General features: G+C 34.8%; 1 protein-coding gene and 1 long non-coding RNA gene across 6 annotated transcripts in view; one reads left to right on the top strand and one right to left on the bottom strand.

The window, feature by feature from the left end:
- LOC105867833 (uncharacterized) overlaps nt 1–22,047 on the top strand; it is a 75,291-nt gene that overhangs the window by 22,357 nt on the left and 30,887 nt on the right. The gene's annotated exons all lie outside the window — the stretch shown is intronic.
- Nucleotides 3,458–22,047, bottom strand: part of CEP128 (centrosomal protein 128) — a 362,607-nt gene continuing 344,017 nt past the window's right edge. For all 5 annotated transcript variants that reach the window (XM_020285697.2, XM_076003809.1, XM_076003811.1 and 2 more), the window contains 3 exons: nt 20,977–21,090; nt 10,123–10,231; nt 3,458–3,585 (listed from right to left, as the gene is read on the bottom strand). In XM_020285697.2, coding sequence (XP_020141286.2) covers nt 3,473–3,585; nt 10,123–10,231; nt 20,977–21,090 — 336 coding nt within the window. In that variant the 3' untranslated portion in view covers nt 3,458–3,472. The remainder of the gene's footprint in view (nt 3,586–10,122; nt 10,232–20,976; nt 21,091–22,047) is intronic.

The raw sequence follows: 22,047 nt of genomic DNA, 5'->3' as shown, positions 1-22,047 counted from the left end.
ATAGGGATAAGTTGATATGTTTCTCTTGCTAAACATTTGAGAGCTTAAAAGTTAAAAAATGTAACTATTTTTATATCATACTTTGGTGCATGAAATGCCTTTATATACAAACTTCCCCAAATTGAGTTGCCAGCTAAGGTTCATAGTTTAGTTTGGATCCAAGAAAACCAGATGCTTTCGTGAGAACAGCTTCCTCATTTGAAGGCCATGAAAATCACAAATTTTCTGTTTTGTTTTGTTTTAAATTGAGAAAAAATACTGGGACAGTTTCTTTGGGGAGGGGAGTGTAGGAATCTTGGAAAATTACTCAATGATCATTCACATTCTTGGCTACCATATGATGCGTAGTTGTGTTTATAATAAGCACAAATCCTGAGTAAAACAATTTGAGGTATTTATGCCTTCCTAAAAAAAAAGGTTTGCTAAGTAAATATACCACCTCATTATATTTAAGAATTTAGTCCCATTTAAAGCACTCTTTGTTATTTAACTATACAATTCAATAAAGACTAGAGAAAATTTACCAATTACTGTGACTCTAAATATACTCTGCATACCATTCAATTGAGATTCAAAATAAAAAGTGCATTTATCATACCTAAAAGGAAAGAACTGAAGAAAAGTAGCATTAATTGTTTTCTTAATTACATACGTAGGCACTTTTTATACATGTAACCTTTAAATCTAAATGCTATATGCATACTATTTTATTAAGCTATTGATTCTATCTCTTTTTCAGTAAAAATATGTAGTTAAATTGTAACAATAAGAAAGTAAAACTAGAAGTTCTGGGAAACTGGGTGCATAAAATGTTATATAACCAATTGGTTTTCAACCTTCAAGTCAGACATTAGTCAAGGAAATAATATGACCTTAGCCAATGGGAAAAACATCAAGCCAGATTCCTCCCAGCTGTGTTTCTCCTGTCTGTGGCCTTCAGCAACTTCAATGGAAGTTTAGTGTGTTTAGGGAGAAAGATGGCCAGAAGAATCAAAATTATTAAACCAAAAAGGTCAGTCTTCAAATTAAGTCTTGGACCAGGCTTATTGCAAAATAAGGTTTACCCTTTCCGATGTCCCAGTGCTACAAGCAACATGGTGGACTCAAATGGGGCCGATATCACACGTAATTGAGGCCATCCTGCCAAAGGGGTGAGTAAAGGAAAAGAAGTTGTTGGTTTTGAAATGTATAAATCAAACTATTAGTGTTTCCTTAGCATTCTTTTTGACTTCCAACTCAAGCTTATGGTAACTGCAAGAGATAGAAAAAATTCTCGGAGGAGACAGGTTCTTGGATTTAATTCCATATAAACAGAGGGCCAAGGAATTTTGACAAACTCGTTGCTCACAAAAAGTTGCCTTTGCCTTTGAAGTTTTGTGTGTTCCGTATTTAAAGTCAGACACCTTCATTCATCTAATAGTAGTACAGGGCATTCAATAACATGATATAATGACTTTTTTTTTTTTTCAAATTTGAAAACGTCTTTCAAAAGAGTCCTCTCCATTCTGTTATAAAATCACAAGCTAATATGTTTTCAAGGATTTTCTAAGTAAATAATTTCAGTTACTTTAAACTTTTAGGTCTAAATGGCTTGGTTTAATTTTTTTTAATGACCACAGATGCTCTAGTAATGGTTTAGATCAATTCCTATTAAACAGAATGGGCTGAAGTCCCTACAAATACATAAAGGGAAAAGCTATTTAACTTTTATCCTTAGGATTTAAGTAAAACCTGTTAATTTTCTACCTTATTTATTTATTTATTTACTTACTTACTTACTGTTAATTATTTAGGTCCAAAGACTAAAATATTATGGTGTTGGTCAAAACATCCATGGCAATAATTTCTCAATACCCTAAACATTATCTTAGGGTGATACAGGTTATATGGAACATCAGGATTGTGAGCCATTCCTTCAAAAGGGAGACTTCCACTAAAATCTCATGATGCTTAATTAGCACATTACACAGCTCTGAGAAGTCCTTAAGTTAGATAAAAGAAAACCAAACCTGTTTAATGTTGTCTAATCCAGAATTTGTCCAGTTAGCATGAACACATCACCTCTTTTTTCATGTAATTCCTAATGTCAAACAAACTTTAGGACATGCATACTTGTTTTTATATCTCTTTTTTTCCTCTTCACACAATGACTAGTATATACTAGGAACCAAGAAAAACAGAGGTGAAGGGGGGATGGTGGTTGGAATGAATACATGATAAAATGCATGGCTATACTCTCAGAGATTATATAGCTTGTGTTATGTAATTTTTTATATGAAACATCCCTAAGTAACAGTTGCATTCAAGTTCACAGAGAGAGAATGCCATTTCTTCTTCTGTACCTCCAAATATGGCAAGTTAGGAAAATATATCTTGAGTGCAAATAGAAGCATCTTTATGAAATACGAGAAATCTAACATGCAAATATACTTTGACAAACACAAAATATGATGCACATTACAAAGGTATTGCTTTATTGTCCTTGTTTCTGTGCACAATCTTCCCACAATAGCCCAATAGGATTCAGTTCCCGGAAGTTTACCATTCTTTAGCATTTAACATAAATCTTTCTCCATTGGTAGATCAGCGTGTAAAGGGAATAATTCTCAAAAACAGTTTGATGTCCAGAAAAGCTGGGATGCTAGAAGTAGACAGTACCGAATTATACAAGAACCCTTGCAGAGCAAATCTCATGGACTCAGGAGTTTGGTGCTGTGATTTCAATCACAGTAAACCAAAGACGGTGCAGATTATGACGGAAGTCATCATAGTGGGATATTTGGCCACCCAAAGATAAATAAATAAATTGTGCTATGAATTCTTTACAATGCTCTACAATTCAGATATCATTTATAAATTCTTTATTGCTATTAAAAATGGATGATTGGAAATGATTTTAAGCTACCGCATGTAGTAATAGACTGCTGAGATGATGGATGTAACAATCCTGAGCATTTATAAAGTGGACTGTCTAATATTATATATGCATATCTCCATGACATGTTATAACACATGATAATTTATTAGGGAGAATGCATTTTTTAAAAATCAATTGTATATAAATGCTCCCTGAATCTAAAGTGCTGGCCACTTTTGCCTCAAGGGGATCTCATTTTCCTCCTTTTTTTAGCCAGTAATTTTTGAAAGGCCTCAATTATAAATCCAAATTTTGGTCAGGAAATGTGACTGACTACACTTACAAAGGAAATTGCAAAGTGAAAAACATCATTCTTTCTGTGCTCATATAAGCTGCTGATAAATTAGCTGCATGTCATTCATGAGCTGATATCATTTGGATTGGTTTAACTCATATCATTTACAAAGACCACCATATCATCATTTTAGTCAGTGCTTGGCAATACTGAAGAGCCGAAACTGCAGGTTTGTCTGTTAGATAATCTGGGCTGAACTGCTCCAAGAACAGATGCTATTATTTGTAAAACACTCATGTAAAGGAACTAAGTTTGCTTTTTCAGCTCTCATATTCCTCATTTTTGGATTGTGGACTTGTTCCATTCATTGGTAAACTTGTGGCATCTTCCTTGATTGAAGCTGAATCTGGAGCAACATTTCTTTTGGAATATGCTGGCAAGGTGAGAGGAAAGAGAAAAATAAACCTAGGTGAATATAAAACCTGGGCTAACAAATTAATTTTGCAGAGAGTAGTTAATAAATCATGGTATTTGATTTAGTTTTCTATAATTAAACTTTACGTGGACTAACAGACCTTCAATGTAAGAATAAGCAAAATTATTTTACTACATTTCCCAAATACAATGATATAAACCACACACGCACACATTTAAAGGGAGAAATCTTAAGGGCCTCCTTTTTATGGAATCCTGTTTGTCTCATCCTCTAGTCTGCTGAGAATAAATCTGGAATCTGAGTTTACTGTTTTTCTACTACCTCTTCTCTGTCTTCTGAGCTCCAGACACCTATATCGAAATGTCCATGTGAAATCTTCCCTCCTGATTTCTACTCTCTGATGCCTGCTTATTCCTTACTCTTCTCCTTATAGAAAAGGACACATACATACCCATCTGCTCAGTTTCTCAAACAGATTTCCTCTCTTCCTTTGTTCTGCCTGATCCATCCACCCAATTTAAGAGTAAGCTCTGATGATTCTACCATCCAATTTCACCTGAGTCCTAATTCGCACAATCTCCATTACTATTGCCCCAGCCCAGGTCACCGTTTTCTCCCTTCCTGTTTTTTATCTTGCTCCCTTATGATCCTTTGTCCACATCACAACCAGAATTTTCCTTCTAAACAGTAAATCAGATTGTCACTCTCCTGCATAACCCACTCTCTTGCATAACTTAGAATAAAATCCAAACATCTGACTATGGCCACACTCATTCACTCGCTCACTTGCTAGGCAGCCACCTCTCTAGTTGATGATGTCCCTCTCTTTGGAGCTTTTGTATTTTCTGCTTCTGTTTTCAGGAAGACTTTTCCTACCCAATTTTGACTCAGCTGGTTCTTCTTGCTATTCAGGTTTCAGCTGAGTTGTCACCTCTCAGAGAGGCATCCCCTGATTGTCAATCTAAAGAAGTGGTCCTGTACAGGTACCTTCCATCATTTCACCTTTATAGCACCAATTTGCCACTTTAACGCGTATGTTTACTTGCTCACTACCTGTTTTTCCATGAGACGAGGTGACCTTGCCTGTTTTGTTCACTATGGTCTCCTCCAGAACTGAACACAAAGCACAGTACATGGCCTCTTACTAAATATTGGTTGAAAAAGTTAAAAGATAGTCAACTGAGAATTTTATAGCTGCTTTCTCGAGAGCATCTAGAGAGTACCTTGTTAAATTGCAATAATCAGAACTCAATTATTTAACAATATGTGGCATCTAAATTGATCAGTGAAAAATACCTGAAACGTAGTTACTGTGCCTCATGGAATTAAATCCTTTAATGGACAAGAAACAATTTTCTTGCCTTATTAGTGCCCCAACATTTTTATTGCCATTAGTCTTTGGCATTTTATCCTACAAGTTTGAGAAAAGACTACATATGAAATTTCTATTCACAGTTAGCCAGGTGGACCTTGGAGTATAACATGGAAGTGGAAATAGTATGCTATTCTTGCTGTGGATAAATTATTTTTCACCCAAGGAACTTAGAGGCACCTCAAAACACAAATTGAGAATACTAACTTTTCTTTTTATAGAAATGTAAACTGAGGTAAGGAAGTAAAATGGTTTTTTAAAGCAACTTTTATTAATTTGCTTCCCTAAGAGTATCAAATTAAAATAATATGTAAGATTCCTTTCCAACTTCTATAATAATCCTTAGATAACATTATTTTCCCATGAAAAATCATAGTACTTTCTTTTTAGGCTTATTTATTTTAATAAACATTTTTTTTTAGAACTGTTTTAGATTTACAGAAAATTTGCAATCTGCATTTATTTTTAAAATTTGGTTTGGAGACACCAACTCCACAAAGATTAAGCATTTTAGTCTCAAAGGACTAGAGATTTCTAGAAGTCATCAGATTACTACAGACTTCACTCAAGGCTGGTCCTGTCAAAGCCCCAGGAGTGATGGCCCTGTCCTGGAGTTGTGTTCCTTTAGTCTAAAAGGAGCTATACATGGAGACTAGTGGTCAGTTGCTACTTATAAAAAACAAAAATGACAGCTTCAAAAGCTGACATTATGCGTCTCTCTCTTACTAAGCCCCCACTGTCTACAGGCTGAAGGTAATGGAATCCAAGTCTTCTAAAAGAGTGCCCTGACTCACGGCCATAACATCTAGCCAGCCAGGATAAATTTGGTAGTGATCATGGTTTTAAATAATGGATTTCTGTGTTCCTATTTCCAATGGTAATATAAGCTTACAATTTATACATTTCTTCCCTTCTTCCTGGCAGAAGGAATCTACCTTTTCTTGAATTGACCTGAACTACACAAAGCTGACATAAATTACTTCTTAAAACAAACTTTCATTAATGCTGGATCATTTCAGAGACCACAAATTATGCAGTATTTTCCCATTTCCTTTGTTTTTTCCATGGTCAGTGATTCTATGCTTGAGTTTGGTCACAGTTTGACAGGGCATCTAAGTCAGCAGAATGAATGCCTTAGCATCTACAGCTTAGACGAAAGGCCTCATTCAGTACAGATTCCAACTAGAGTAAGAAATTGCCTGTTCTGTGGGCCTAGAAACTCATGTCTGACTAAGGACCTATGGTTATCTACTCCCCAAGTCCCTATACAGGTCTAAGTTGCTCTAAATTCCAAACCCCAGTTTCATGTTTCATTCAGAAATTAACAAGAAAATTATGAAATTGCTGGTCAGAGATAAAAGTTGGGGTTTTATTAGTAGCATTTATCTTCATAAGAAACAGTTTTAGCCAAAGTGTACATATACATATCAAATAGTACCAGAGGGTTACAAAGAAAAACAGGAGTCTCTTGCCCCACCCCTCCAAATCCCATAATCCTACGCCCCAAAAGAGAGTCACAATCAACTCCTTTAGCTTTATTTTCTGTATTTCATTTATGTAAAAAAAGCCTATATTGCTATTTTCTGATTTATCATTTTTAGACATTATCCACACCCACCCACACCTCCTCACCTCATCCTCCCAATATAGTTACTTCTGAACTTTTAGTTATGTCTGTAGTGAATGTTTATATTATTATGACTATGTAAGCATGGCTCACACAAACCTAATAGGTACACTATGACAATGTTTCTTTTTTTGTTCATTTTTCCCCCAGGCTTATTAATTGACCCTTTTTAAATTTTTCTTTTATTTTTTTGTCTGCTCTTTCTCTGTGACTGTCTTAATTGTTTCTAATTATTCAATTAGATCTGCCATATGTCTATTAGTAGTCTTTTTTTTTCTAGGTGCTTAACTGTATCAGATAATCTATCAGTTTTTTTGTTTGTTTCCTAAAGATTTTCTGATAGAATCTTTCTCCATTCTTTTTTTAGTATGGGAGAAGTGAAGAACATGAATGTCCAGATTAAAAAGGCCCATCCAACAAGTAGCGAGAAAAATAAATAAAACAAGACTCACAATGAGGCACAGTATCTCAGACTTATTGAGGTTAAAGAGAAGATCTTAAAAGTTCCTGAGGTCAAGGGTAGGAAGGGTGTGGTAGGGTAAAGAGCGAGTGGAGAGGATGACTTCAAAGGAATGAGAGTCTGTGCCTATCTATGATTTTTCAGCAACCACGGTGGATTTTAGAGGATAATTGTTCAAAGACTTCAGAAGGAATCTCATTTTCAACTTAGAATTTTACAGCCAGCCAAAGGCTCAGTCAAATGTGAATGGAAAAAGTCTATTTTTAGAAATACAAAAACTGAAAATATTTACCTCCCTTTCTCTGATGTGCTCATACAAAAGAATGAAGTGAAACAAGAAAGAGAGAGGTACAGGATTTGGGAAACAAGACTTACCAACATAGGCAGAGGGTGGAAAAGAGGGGTAGGATGACAGCTCTGCAAGTAGGAAATCGTTGGGTGGGCCCTTTTAATCTGACCACTCCTGCTCACCTGTCCTACTTGTTCTCTCATTCCAGAACTCATTGATCCTGTATCGTCCCTACTAAATTGATTTTCTAAAAATCTTTCCTCTCTATTGTCCCATTCTTTTTCTTCTCCTCTTTTCCTAGTTTTTTCAACTTTGTTTTCCAGCTTTCTGGTTTTCTTTTTTCTTTATGGCGATCATATTTTAAAATTCTGAACCCTCTTATTTTGTGTTTGTTTTTCATGGTATCTTGGTCTTATTAAAGTTAATGGACATAATATTTTTTTCTTATCTCTCTGAGGGTATTAATAATTTTTTAAAAAACATCTTCTGCTTCTTATATTATCCATTTGCTATAGGTTCCGTTTTTCTCTTTGTTGGTCCCAACATCTCTCTCTCTCTCTCTCTCTTTTAATTTTAGAAGTTTAAAGGGAAATTAAAGAGAAATAGCAGGGCAATTTCTATAAGTAAGCCAAAATTATGCTATAAAAATGAAGTATTCAGGGTGATCCTAATTTTTCTCACTTATAATATACTATTATTTAAGACAAATGGGAAATTCAAGGCTCATCAGAAAAGCAAATAAGAATAAATATGACTTTTAGAAATGAGTTTAATTACTTAAAAATAATTAATGATAAAGTAGCTATGACTAAATTTTTAAAAGTATTCTTGAAAATATGGGGATAGGCCCAGGAGGAAAATTATAACACAAATTTGTAAATAAGAAGAATGATAAAACATAAGGCTATGAATTAATTAATAAATTAAGTAAATAAGTAATAAACAGTTTTACTTGTTAAGCCAAATTTTTCAGTCAGATTTTACAATATAAACTATAGTAAGTGGTTTCTTATTCAAAATATCTCAATGATAATTTTTCCTATTCTTATTTACCTTTATTTCCTTTTGAGCCAATATATTTATATAGAAACCTATGGCTGCCTGTGAGAAATATTTCTTAATTAACGATCACAGCTGGTCATAAAATGCTAGACTAGAAAGCTAAATATAGTTTCTTTCACTGTTTATCATAATATTAAATACAATTCCAAAAACCCTGATGTTTTCCATTTAATGTCTTCAAACCACTGCCTTCTAGATGCCCTTCTAGGGAGCCTATGAAAGTCATAATGGCAAAATTAAATTGCAGGAGAACACAGGACCTGCATTCTCCAGGCTCTTGAATGTCTTATTGAGTGGGATATTCTGATATTTCATGGTGCCTACTCCTTAACCCTCCTCCATATTTATTTATATATTAAACAGACCTGGTGAAATTTTTCCTTGGCTTAACATGAGTGACAAAAAAAATTGGCCTATGTATATATTAGATTCTGAGGTGCCATAGCCAACTTGAGATATGACCCATATTGAAGGGTGCCTGCCAGATTAGGACAGCAGAGGGCTTATGCAGATACAAAATCACTTGGTAAAATGATTAAGACAGGAAAGAGAAAATGCTTAGCATTTCGAATAAAATAATCATGAAATAATAAAAACCAAACCATTTATCAGAAACTGATAAATATTTATTCAATGAATCCATGAATATAAATCAGCAAAAATGGGACTTATCACCTTTGGATTTGACCTACTTCCTTGTGGCTCATTTTGGCATTTTATTTTATACCAATCTAGCTATTTTAAATGACAGAATCATCAAATTTAATGTATAACCCTCCAGGCCCATGGTAAACTGAAGAACTAAAATATCATCTAAATAAGAATCCATTAAGTAACATTCTACTCCCCATAGTTTAGATAAAACTGGATTAAAAAAAACTCATATATCATGCATTCATCTAATATTATTTGAATATTAACTGAGTATTTACTATGTGCCAAGTACTATGTAGAGTGCTGAGGACACAGTGGTGAACATAACAGGCATTGTCCCTATCCTCATGGAGTTCACTCTTTGGTGGAGAGAAGAATTAGGGAACAAAAAGCCACTCAAATAACAAATAACTCTATAATTACTATTCTGAAGAAAGTGTCAAAGGAAACATGTATAGCACACTGTGGGTACTCATAACAGAGACCACATTTAGAACTGTATGTTCTGAAGTCTCTTTAAGTATATAACATAAAAGCTGAAATGTGAAGAACAAATATTGGAGGGAAGAAAAGGGGACAGATGGTGGGGGATGGCACCCTGGGCCAATGGATGCATACCTTGTTGATACTGTTGATGACATCTTAGCAAGAGTTACAGAGTATTCAGGGTGAAATCTAGCAAGCATTCTTATTCTTTGTATAAGATTACACATTTCTGAACAGTTATATGCAAAGATTTTCTGCTTTTTGATGACTCAAATTTTATTATAACTTTCTTTACTCACTCATCCATAGTTAAAATTAAAAATTTGCTTAATTAGGATTTTCACCTTGAGTGACGTATTGTTTTTCTGAGAAGTATAAGGTCTAAAAAGATGAGATTCCATATATTTTTTAGTAAATTACATAATATAAATATACTTGAGCATTATTTGTATGATTCATAAGAATTTTCTCAGACTTATAACATGACTATTACTACCATGTCACCAGCCTTAAACTTTCACTTTTCTGTGTGCCGTATTTTTTTAAATCCAATTTAAAAACTGGTACAGGACTTCATTACTTACAGTTCAAGTGTGAAAATCGTGGACTAGACAGGAAGTGACTACGGTCCTGCCAGGAGGATGAGAGATCTAACTCACGAGTGTAGGAACCTCCCATAGAGGTTCTGTCATCCTAAGAAAGAAAGCATGGCATTTCAGGTCAATGATTGTAAAATATTAAGGACTGAGACTCATTTAAATGTGCTAAAGCTGAAATTAAATCTTAATACACAAGCTATGTTATACATGCACAATTTAATACAATTATAATCTTTGTAAAAAATAAAATATGTGCATACTAAAGAGTATATGAAAAAGAAAAATCACTCGTTGCCATAGCAGCGACATATTTCCTTCCAGTCTTTTTCCCCTCTAGAGATAGGATTTATAAACATAGTTATAAAACTTTGTGCTCTTCATTTATTTACATTTGTACTATAAACATTTTGAAGTCATTAAATTATCCTAATCTTTACTTTATGGGTTATTCATACACTATAGTGCAGTGCTCTCCAACCTTTTTGACACCAGGGACCGGTTTGGCTTCATGGAAGACAATTTTTCCACAGACAGTAGGGGGCGGTGGGGAGGCGGAGCTCAGGCTGTGATGCAAGCAACTGGGAGCGGCTATAAATACAGATGAAGCTTTGCTTGCCTGTTGGTTACCTCCTGCTGTGCACCCCACCCTCCCCATCCTAAGTTTCATGGAAAACAATTTTTCCACGGACAGGGAGTGTGGGCAGGGTGGCAAGGGGGTGACCGTGGAGCTCTGCAGCCCAGCCCCTAACGGGTCTCGGACTGGTAGCGGTCCATGGCCTGGGGTTTGGGGATCACAGCAGTGGATATACTATGCTTTACTCAGCCATTGTTTTACTTGGCATTTAGGTGGCTTCTAGTGTTTTACTGCTATAAATAACACTTTGAGAAATACCTTTAAATATATAACCTTTTCCATATTTAGGATTATTCCTTTGACAAATTCTTAGGGAGAAATACTGGGTCGATAAAAACAATTTGATGTTTCAAATACATTTAGCTAGACTGCTTTCCACAATGATTATATTAATCTTCTTACTCATTTAACAAATATTTAATAAACAAAAATGAACATGAAAAGATTCCTGTCCTCAGGTATTATATGAATGTGTCCTTCTCCCCAAATCTTAGCTGAAAATGAGAATTATAACTTTAAATGATTTAACTAATAGATTAAAAATAGGTGCTTTAATATACTTTTCTCTGAGAAACAGTAAAACTACAATTTTTTTCTCATGAATGTCATGTCATTGTTTATTATAATTCTTGTTTTTCCTTCTTTCCACTCATTCATTCATTCAACAATAAACTTGTTTGGTACCTACTATGTGCTAGGCAAAGAGCAAACAAGACATTGGGGTATATGATCAGGAAACCTTAGGGCTTGAAGAACAGAAAGGCATTAAACAAACTGTACAATACTTGAGATAATTAAAAACTATACTAAGTGCCACAAGAACAGGAAGTAACAGGAAGGACCAAAAGTTAGATTTGGCGACTGGAGAAAACCACTGTGGGAAGTGATATTTAAGGCAATATTTGAATGCTTAGTATGAATCAATGAATGAGCCAGGTGAAAACTTATGGGTGGAGTATGGAAAAGTGGAAGGGGAGGAGAAAGGAGAGAGAGGGCAGCCAGGCAGTGATGGCCCAGATAAGTGGTGTGTGCTTGTAGTCCCAGTTACACAGGAAGCTGAAGCAGGGGAGGATCACTTGAGCACAGGAAGTTGAAGTGTTACAGTAGGCTATGATCTGGCCATTGCACTCTAGCCTGGTGACAGAGGCAGACTCTAACTCTTAAAAAAAAGGCCAAAAAAAATCTTGTATGTATTTGTAAAAGGCCCATTTATTCTGAGCTACAGGCATAATCCTCAGATGGTTCAAGATCATTAGCCTTCATGTACCAAAAGGGAGATTAGGTTAAAAGATTTAAGATGAAAACCCTGCAGTTTTTAACCAAGTGGTTTTTAATTCTCTCCAGTTATGGGGATTTCATTAGAAACTTGAAGTCATTCACTGTAGGACAGGGGTCCTCAAACTTTTTAAACAGGGGGCCAGTTCACTGTCCCTCAGACCATTGGAGGGCCAGACTACAGTTTAAAAAAAACTATGAACAAATTCCTATGCACATTGCACATACCTTATTTTGAAGTAAAAAAACAAATGGGCAAAAACACCCGCATGTGGCCCACGGGCCGTAATTTGAGGATCTCTGAAAGCAAAGGATATACATTGCGTCCCAAATGTATTCCAAAGACTTGTTCAGAAGGAGTTGACACGCAGCAACTAGAGGCAGGTGAGCTGGCTGTTGTAGCTCAGATGTGACACACTAAAGGCCAGGGTGGAGATGGAAGATGCATAAATGAAAAAGAGGGATATGCCCTCAATCAGTGCTAGAAATTTCCACTGAATCATGGTTTCCATATGAAGGATGAAAGAGAAAAGCATAATGAATGGTTACCCACTAAAAGATGCTTTGATCCTTATGGGCAATAAGAGAGAAAGAAAAAAATAAGGGAAACAAACACACATTTTGCCCACTGACACCTGAACTGAGAGAGTGAGAGGACAGGAGTAGAGAGGTAGGTGTGGGCACCTTGTTGGAACAGATGGTGTAATGATGGCCTCAAAATGTGCCTACCAGTGGAAGGATGAAGTACACAGAAATATATGAATACTATTCATTCTTCTTAAAAGGCATGATTTTAAATTTCTAAAACAAAATCAACTGGCATCAAACCAGAAGTTGTATCTTTTCTGTTTACAGAAAAAAATTATATATTTTGTGGTAAGACCAGTTTTTTCACAAATGATAGTCAAAATATGGCACTGATATTTCATTCTTAGCAAATTTGGAAAATACAAGAAAAATTAAGAAAAATACAAATAACCCAACAAATTAAATCCTAAATTTATTGAGATTTGTATTATCACCCAGGATATATTTTATCCTGGAAAATGTCCAATGTGCACTTGAAAAATATGTGTTACTAGCTGTTGTTGGGGGGAAATATTCTTTAAGTGTCAGTTAGGTTTAGTTGGTTGATAGTATTGTTCAAGTCTTCGGTATCTTTACTGATTTCCGCCTATTGTTTTATCAACTAAGAAAGGAATGTTGCTATCTCCAACTATAATATGGATTTGTCTCATTTTCCTTACAGTTCTATCATATATTTTTTCTTACATTTCTATCATATATATGTGCTTCATATATTTTGACACTTTGTTTATAGGTGAATATACATATAGGGCTGTTATCCCTTCTCTACAGTTGCTGACTTACTCCTCATTCAACCACTTTCATTTCTTTTTTTCATATATGAAAAATGAGGAGGTTGAACTCTAATGTCTTTAAATTTTAACATTTTATAAGTCTTTAAAAAATTGTCAGAATCTCCCATACTACCTTGAAATAGAACTAGCAAAATTAATCTTACAAGACTACCCTAAATAAAAACAATTTCATAATCCCTTTGAATAATCAACAAAACAAAATATGAAAAAAATACTTTCCTCTCTTCCAATTCTGTATTGATATTTAATTTATGGAATTTCCATAATTTTACAAAGTGACTATACAATGAGAATTTCTTTCTAATTCCTACCTATCTTTCAATCAAATACTTAAGTATTAAAAATAAAATATTTGTTGAAAAGAAGTTTCTTTGCAATTTTAATAATCCCATCTTTTGCTTTTTAGCATATCCTTAGCACAAGGGCCTATTTTCATTGCCATCTTAAGTCTCAACTAGGTAGTTAGCCAGAATTCTTTGCAAAAATTCCATTGGGTGAAGGGACTTGTATTTTCTAATATTTTCCCTGGGCTTCTTCCACTTCTTTTTCATAACCCACATTGTAATTGGTTTCTTAAAAGCTGTTCCAACCTAACTACATTTCTTTGCTAAACTGATCTCTAGCGATTAATATTTAATGATGCCCACCAAGCATTTTTCTCTCAAGAATATTAGAAGTTCAAAGTTTATTAGACAAATGATACATTTAATCTTTTAAAATTTTAATTTATCCAACCATTCCCCTGGAAAGAAGGAAGAAACATGTATATATTTCTCACTCCGTGGCAGAACTTTTTTCTGAATTTGTCTCTAAATTAGCAATGCACTGTGCCTTCATTTCTGCCCAACTTTGAATTCTCAATTCTCCACCAGTGCTGAAGAAAGTTTAATCTCTTCCTCAGTAAACTTTATTTCTATTTGAAAGTCAATTGGGGCAATTTAAAATTTTAATTTCCATGAGGGTGAAGTTTTGATTGTTTCTATCTATCCTTCTTTCCATCTACCCATCCAAATACTCCACAATTTGCATAGTGCTACCTGTACTAAGGAACTCATATATGATCATTTCTTGACAAAAGTGCAGAAATTAAAATTTGCTATGGTGGAAGCTGGGAAAGAGAAGACTACTAGTCTTATATTCTCAGTTTTTTCGAGTAAAAAAATTAGGGGGCTGAACCAGATCATCTCTAAGTCCTCTTAGAACTAACATTTTATGATCTAATCTATCTGGACAGAACCAGTGAACAACCAGTACTTCTAACTATGCAAATTATTTTTACCACAGGAAATCCAAATCGATACAATGATACTACAGGGTGTCCCAAAATTTAGGAAAAATTTTGTAATGGATATTTTATAAATAAAGGTATATTTAAAATAGCTACAATTTTCCATTTTCCCTATGTACAGTGACTTTTGGGACACCCTATGTAATACTCATTTACCAGATTAACAGACTAATGAAAATACTGTGCTAGATGAGGCCATTTGAAGCTCTTTGAGCAGTTTTTCTAATAGTACTGATATATTTACCCTTACCTAATTGATATTTTATTGTATAAAACTTTATATTTCTAGTGAATCACTAATGAAAAAGATTTTGCTCAGTTCTTTTTTTGCCTACTTTAAACTAGGAGTCATATGACTTTAATATATTTTCAGAAACCGAATCTACTCACAGTGGATAAAAATTTACCATTTAAAAAGCACACTCAAAAGAATGTGCCACTGATTTAAGAAATAAAGGCAAAGATGCAAAGATGTTTTAATGGTGGTGGCCTTATTGGGATCTGTGCTTATTCTCTTAAAGCAACCATTTTAAAGGAAACAATCATCAAAAATGGCCTGTAGAGGTGAATTTCTTCATAATCTTTCGTTTCTTAATATTCTTGTTGAGTAAATTATTTGGAAGGGGAAAGCATGTGGCTTGTTAAGGGATCTAGGTTTGATAGAGTGAGGCTCTTATAAATTATAAGAGTGAGGCTCTTATAAATTAAAATATTAATATGCTCATCTATGTATCCATGTTGATTCCTGAATAAGCACTTTTGACTCATTATAATTTTCAGATTTTATAACAAAGAAAAAAATCCAATTCAATTGGCAACCTTTTGTCTTAACTTTTAAAGAGCAAGATGAAATCAACTAGTTAAGTATTATAAGCTAGCAGGTTAGTCTTGATCACTTCAAAAGAATAAAAATCTCTTCAGATTTCAGCATGATTGATTGCCTGCTAGGTTTTGGATATTTCACAGAAGCATTACTAGAAAAATAGCGATTAAAATTCTGTTAGAATTTCAGAAAGGCTGAAACTAAAAAAAAATTTTTTAAGTTTTTTAAATCACTGATTTAACATATATTGTACACTCACTGTATATTCTGGAATCAAAGATGAGTCAGACAGTGCCTGCATTCAAAGCCTATACCATCCAATAGAACAGCATTTCCCACACTTCAATGTTCACTCATAGTTATACTACCATTTTCTTTTATGCTTATTTAAAAATTAAACTAGTACTCAATTTCTATAAAGGAGAGGCTTAAAGGATGGCGAATTGGTTGGGGCTGACAGCAGTATTTGCATAGCAGTATTTGCATAGCAGTTTACATATGATTCCTTATCAAAGTATGAGGAAGAGTGGTTAAAAATGAGATAATTGGTGTATTGTAGGGTTAAAGCTCTCTCAAATTCCCCCATGGTTGCCACTACTATTCCCAAGCAATATCTGTAAAATGACATGAATAACACACTAGTGATATATTTTTATAGTCATTAAAATAAAGATGTGCATGCATCACCTACCATCTTGAATTGCACCAGGAATTATGCATAGCATGCTTTAGAAGCTACTGTTGTAGAAGATTTAAGATATGTATAGAAATAGGCGACTTGAGAGAGAATGTACTAACAGCCATTAATTGCTGTGAGCAAGATATAAACAAATCACAGAGATTAAATGAGGGAGAAATGACTACCAGGAGCAAAACAAGTACTTATATCACACACATGCTTACACTGAACAAATATGACAAAGAACTTTGGCAAACTCTGCTTTCCATAAACTCTGCTGAAAGCCATTATCAATACTTCCTCACCTCCCTCATCTTATCCTGTAAAACATGTGCTTCTTTAAAAAGAAATTGCATACTAACTCTCCAACTAGATGTTAAAAATCATGACTTTCTTTTCAGAGGAGGAAGGATGGGGAAAAAAACATGCCTTCTGTGATTTTCACCAAAAAAATTCCAATTTTAATTAAAACCATATATTTAGCATGCGTAAAGGTAACAAATGGGAATTTCTTGGACAAAACCATGCTCCTCCGTGAATTCAGATTAGCAATGCTGTGTTACTGGCTGACTTTTGAACATTCTGTTCTATTTGAAACAGCTGGGACAGCAAGGAAGGCTATGTCCTGCAGAAACCCAATAGGGCCTGATGAAAGAGAGGCCATGAAATGCCTCTGTTGTCTACCAAGACAGAGAAAATGTGTTCGATTCAGCTTTGAATTGAATTCTAAATATAAATTTTCAGATTAGGCTTTTTCCAGTTAGCTTGGTCAACTTAATACAACATTACATTATGCTCTCACAAATGTAGACATTGGTCCTGTTCAAAATCTTGACAGGTTTCTAGAAATCTGATCATTTTTGTCTTGGTGATTGCCATGGGAATAAACAACAGAAGATCAGCCCTAGCCTTGGACTGACTGAAAAAGAACCTGACTTGCTGACTTCCTGCTAACCCTTGCCTCCACCAGCTGTGTGGTTATGTTGGATGTTTCCCTGCCTTCTTACAACAGCAAAAACATGAGAGAAGCCAGTTGCCAACATGGTTCTGCTATGCCAACAGTTATTTGTCTGTCAACAGTAATACAGTCAGAGTTCTATAACTAAAATGCTAATAGAGATCCTCTTCCAAACTGAGATGTGGATAAAACACTTCCCTGTACCTTGTCATCACAAACCTCTTTTCAAAAGATTCTTGAGCAAAGTTCTTTCCACTGAATGCCTAATGTGGTTTATTGGGACCACCTTTATAGCATTTATCCCCTTCTCCTTTGCATTATAGTTGTTTGTGTGAAGGGTTTAAATTCCTAAGGGTGAGTAATGGTTTTTCTTATTATGCCATTGCCTCGAGCCCCTAGCATAGCACACCTTGTTTATAGTAGAAACCCAATAAATGTTTGTTGAATGTTGTGTTTAGAAAACCACCACCACCAACAACAAACATGAATATCTTCCAATTACAAGAGAAGTTCCAAAAGGTCAGGGATCTTTGTCTTGTTCACTGATTTGAGTCCCATGAACCAAGAAAGTTCCTGGCTCATTGCTGGCACTTAATATTTGTTGAATGGATGGATAAGCATTATGGCTTTCCAAAGAGCTTCGACAGTATATATATTCATTGGTAAATAAAGAAAAGGAAATATGTCATATAATGTGTAAAGGAAGAAAAAGTAGATGTCTAATTCCTCTTTTCTCTAGACCAGGGGTTGGCAAACTTTTTTTGTAGCAGGCCAGAGAGTAAATAGGGTTTTGTGGGCCATATGGTTTCGGTTGCAACTACTTAACCCTACCACCGAGTGCAGATGCAGCCATGGATAATAGGTGAATAAATGAGTGTGCCTGTATTCCAATAAAGCTTTATTTATAAAAAATAGTTGGCAGGCAAGATTTGGCCTCTAGAACAACTGTACAAGAATTATCTGCTAGAAGTAATATGACTAGGTTATTATTCCTTCATTGAAGACTATGCATTCTGTACCTTTATATGTCCCTCAGCAGGTAGTACAGTGGTTTACAGTATGGTAGCTGTACAGTATGTTTGTTGAATTAAACTGAATCTTAACACTAACTGATTTCCTGGAACTGCAGTTTTCAGTAGAACCAATGAACTCAAATCCTTGTAATATGACTTTTCTTTGAACTCTCTCCTAGCAAAATGTGGGGGAAGTTAATAGCTGCTGAAATAATGTTTTCTGGAACTGAAGTCATAATGGTGTTCCTTCTCTGAAGACTAAAGAGTCCCGATTTCTCTTATTCAAAGCATTTTCTTCAGGATGTCAATGACTAACCAGAGGTAGCTCTTTTGATTATCCATGAAGACAAGAAATGATTAACATAACTTTCTCATTACCCATCTAAGCTAATACTTCTTTTGAAGCTATTTCCCCTCTCAGTCTTTTTAAATAACATATTTACATAAAAGGCATATGAGCAAATGACCACTGGTATCTACAATCAGAAAAAAATGTGTTCTCACATTTTCCTCTCCAATGACTACCAAAATGTGATATTCCCATGAGTTTTGTGTTAAATTACTACATTATTTCAGGCCAGGAATCTGCTATGTATGGTAATAGTCTATATATTTAACATTGAAATGCATCAGTTTTAAAATGTTTAAGTAGTATTAATGTGGAAGAATGTCATCAGAAAATGTGCTTTGTGGTCCTATCCTATACTTGCACTATTTATTTGCAGAATTTTCAAACTTATTTCTCATTCTGCTAAATGTTGGCCTCTCTTGCGAACTAGGCTTGCTTTCCTCTTCAGCTGCAAATGTAATTTTAAACAGAACTCCAGTGACATTACTTGCTGAACATATTAAACATTCATAGCTTTGCCATATGCTGTTAGGGAAATTGTATTGATTTATAGCAATTTGGGTGCCAATAGATAACACTGATTCACTTGATACCAAATATAACTGTATTGGGAAATAATGTTTTAAATGTTTCATCTGCATCTAGACCTCTGTTGAACTAAGAGGCATGTACTGTGTTTGTGTATTTCTGCAAAAACTTTTCTATAAAAAAATACAGTTCTACATTTGATGACTTCTAGAAAATATTAGTTATATGAGGACTAAATTTATACTGTAACAGCACAGTGGTCAAGGACATAAATTACAGGGACCAGGCAGATTAAGGTTTTAATCCTGATTCAACCATTTAATTACTTTATAACCTTGCTTTCTTCAATGGTAAAAGAGGAAAAATAATGGTGCCAACCTGCCAGGATTGCTGTGATGATTAAATATGATAATGTACATAAGGCATGCAACACCTACAAAAAGAGCAACTTTATGTCATCTGTACTAATACATGCTCTATAATTACTAATTATTATTAGCTTTTGTAGCCTAAACCTTGCATTTCTGTTAAAGATAAGCAGAACTGCTTTAAATGGTGGAGAAATGCTTAAGTATATGAGACCTGATGAGAATGCTGGGAGGTGATTTAGGAATTTAAAAATTGCCATGTGAGACAAGGTCACTACTATAGTCCATATACCAATTTATAAAAAACAAACGTAAAAGGGAACAAAGTCACAGGATGTCCTCTTCACAGTAAAGGTATCAATAACTTGGCATAATTTTGTTAATTTCTGTTTGCGATGGAGTTAGTATAATGATCATTTTAAGTATGCTAAGGAGGACTTATGGAAATGAGCACCATCTTTATACCCACTGAGCATTCTATCCTATTACATTCAGAGGGGGAAAGAAGCTTCTTAGAAATAATTATATTTGGCTGTAATAAGTGAATATATACAGTGTAATGAATATTCATATATATTAAAGTTTATAAGAATAGAAAAAAGCCAGAGAGCCTTTAGCTTTTCTTCTTTTTTTAAAATGGACTTGGAGTGCACATTTGAATATAGATGGATTCCCTCCAGGTCATTGTTCTCAATGGGGGGCAATTTTGCTCTCCAGAGGACATTTGGCAATGTCAGGGGACACTTTTGGATGTCACAACTTGAGAGGGGGGATGCTACTGGCATCTAGTGAGTAGATTTTAGGGATGCAACTAAACATCTCACTATGCCTAAGACAACCTCTATTATCTGGCCCAAAAAATCATCTATGGGATTTATTCCCAAGGAACCTTAAACTTACTGAATTCCCATCTCTAAGAGTTAAGTGCTGTTCAGGGCCAAATGGGTTTAAAATCATCCATACCCTAGATGCACATTAGGTAGGCTCTAGGGAATGCCATAACTTTTGTCAATATGGTCAAATCTTCCCAGTATCTGTGTGGGTTTCATGGTCATAAACCATAAGCTGAAGTATGAGCATGGAGTTCACATCCTCAGGAAAACAATGACTAGACATGCCAAGGCTATAGTTTACAAAGTATAATACATTAGTTGTCCTACTGTGGACTTCATGGCTGACAGAGTTGGACTTACACATAGAGGATAGAAACCATCGCACTAAGACTTTGACCAACCAAGGGGCCAGGGGTTAACTGGCTCAGGATTTCTTAAGCGGCATCAGTTCCCATAGACAAACAAGACATTGAGCAACAATGGCACAGACTGAAGGTTTAGTTCTCAGGCAAAAAGTTATAAGCACAATCTTTGGATTTTTGATCTCTATTTCCACAGAACTGAAAAGCTATTTCATATACCAAAAAAAAAAAAAAAAAGCTTCAGCTTCACCAGTGCCCTTACATGAACACTGGAGGGCTGCGTAAGAAGCAGTAGCCTTAAACACGGATAATGCTTACTGACTAAAGATGTATATAAAGAACATTACTTTGAAACTTCTGTTCCTGTACTTGGTGTCATCTTGGTGATGCTGAAGAGAATCTCTGCGAACTCTGTATTTAGAATATCTCCCATCAATTCTCTCAGATGAACTACGCGTATCCTGGGAAAACAACACAGGGTGTGAATTGGTGAATGAAAGCAAAATTAGTGCTTGAAATTAGAATAAGAAAGTAATGATATGTAAATATATAGGGCAACCATGGGCCACCATGGAAAAAGAATAAAATGGTCACTGTGGATGCTACCAAAAAATAAAATGAGTCCCACATTGGTCATTTGGTTTCTTTTAACAACTAGTCCCTCTGCTTATCTGAAATGATTAAAATCCTTTAGAACAAGATTCAAGTCACAATGAGTTGCCCAAAGATCATCATTAATGATTTGTGCCCATTTTAGATGTTGCGTACCATCTCTTGTAGTACTTGATATCGAGTATTTTCGATATATATATCGAATATATCGAATATTTTGTTAAAAAATGCTACCTTTAAAACTAAAGCCCTTATATTTTACTTATCTTTAAATAACATTCTACCTTTTAACTATTATGTCACGTAAATACTTAAACTTAAGGATATCTCCTCTGCCCTTATAAGAATAAAAAGATTCAGGTAATAAAGAAATTAAGACAGCAAAAATTTCCAGGGCCTGCCTTTCTTTCTTTTTTCTTTTCATTTCTTGGGAGAAAAAGAACACAGCAAACAGTTAGTTACCATAGCCAATTATTTAGACATTTCTATTTTGATTTAGGGAGAAATTAGAAGAAAATGATTTGGGGATGTACAAAAAATCATCTATGGAATTTAGTACCCAAATAGTCCCAAGGAACTTTAAACTTATTGCATGCTCAACCTGGAAGGGGTATTAGAATTCCAACGTTCTTATTTTTATTAAAAAACCAAATAAACACACCCTAAAAACTAGAGCCCAGGGAAGTTAAGAATGGTTTGCCCAGGGCTAGACAATTTGTGGCTGATTGAGTTTGGAACCCAATGCTATTCCCTTTCCACCTTATCAAACATGTAATGTTTAAAATATGGGATCGTAGAGCTGAACT

This window comes from Microcebus murinus, chromosome 6, assembly GCF_040939455.1.
Source record: "Microcebus murinus isolate Inina chromosome 6, M.murinus_Inina_mat1.0, whole genome shotgun sequence".
Classification (NCBI taxonomy): Eukaryota; Metazoa; Chordata; class Mammalia; order Primates; family Cheirogaleidae; genus Microcebus; species Microcebus murinus.
Note: the sequence above shows the minus strand (reverse complement) of the source record. Positions and strands in the feature narration are given on the sequence as shown.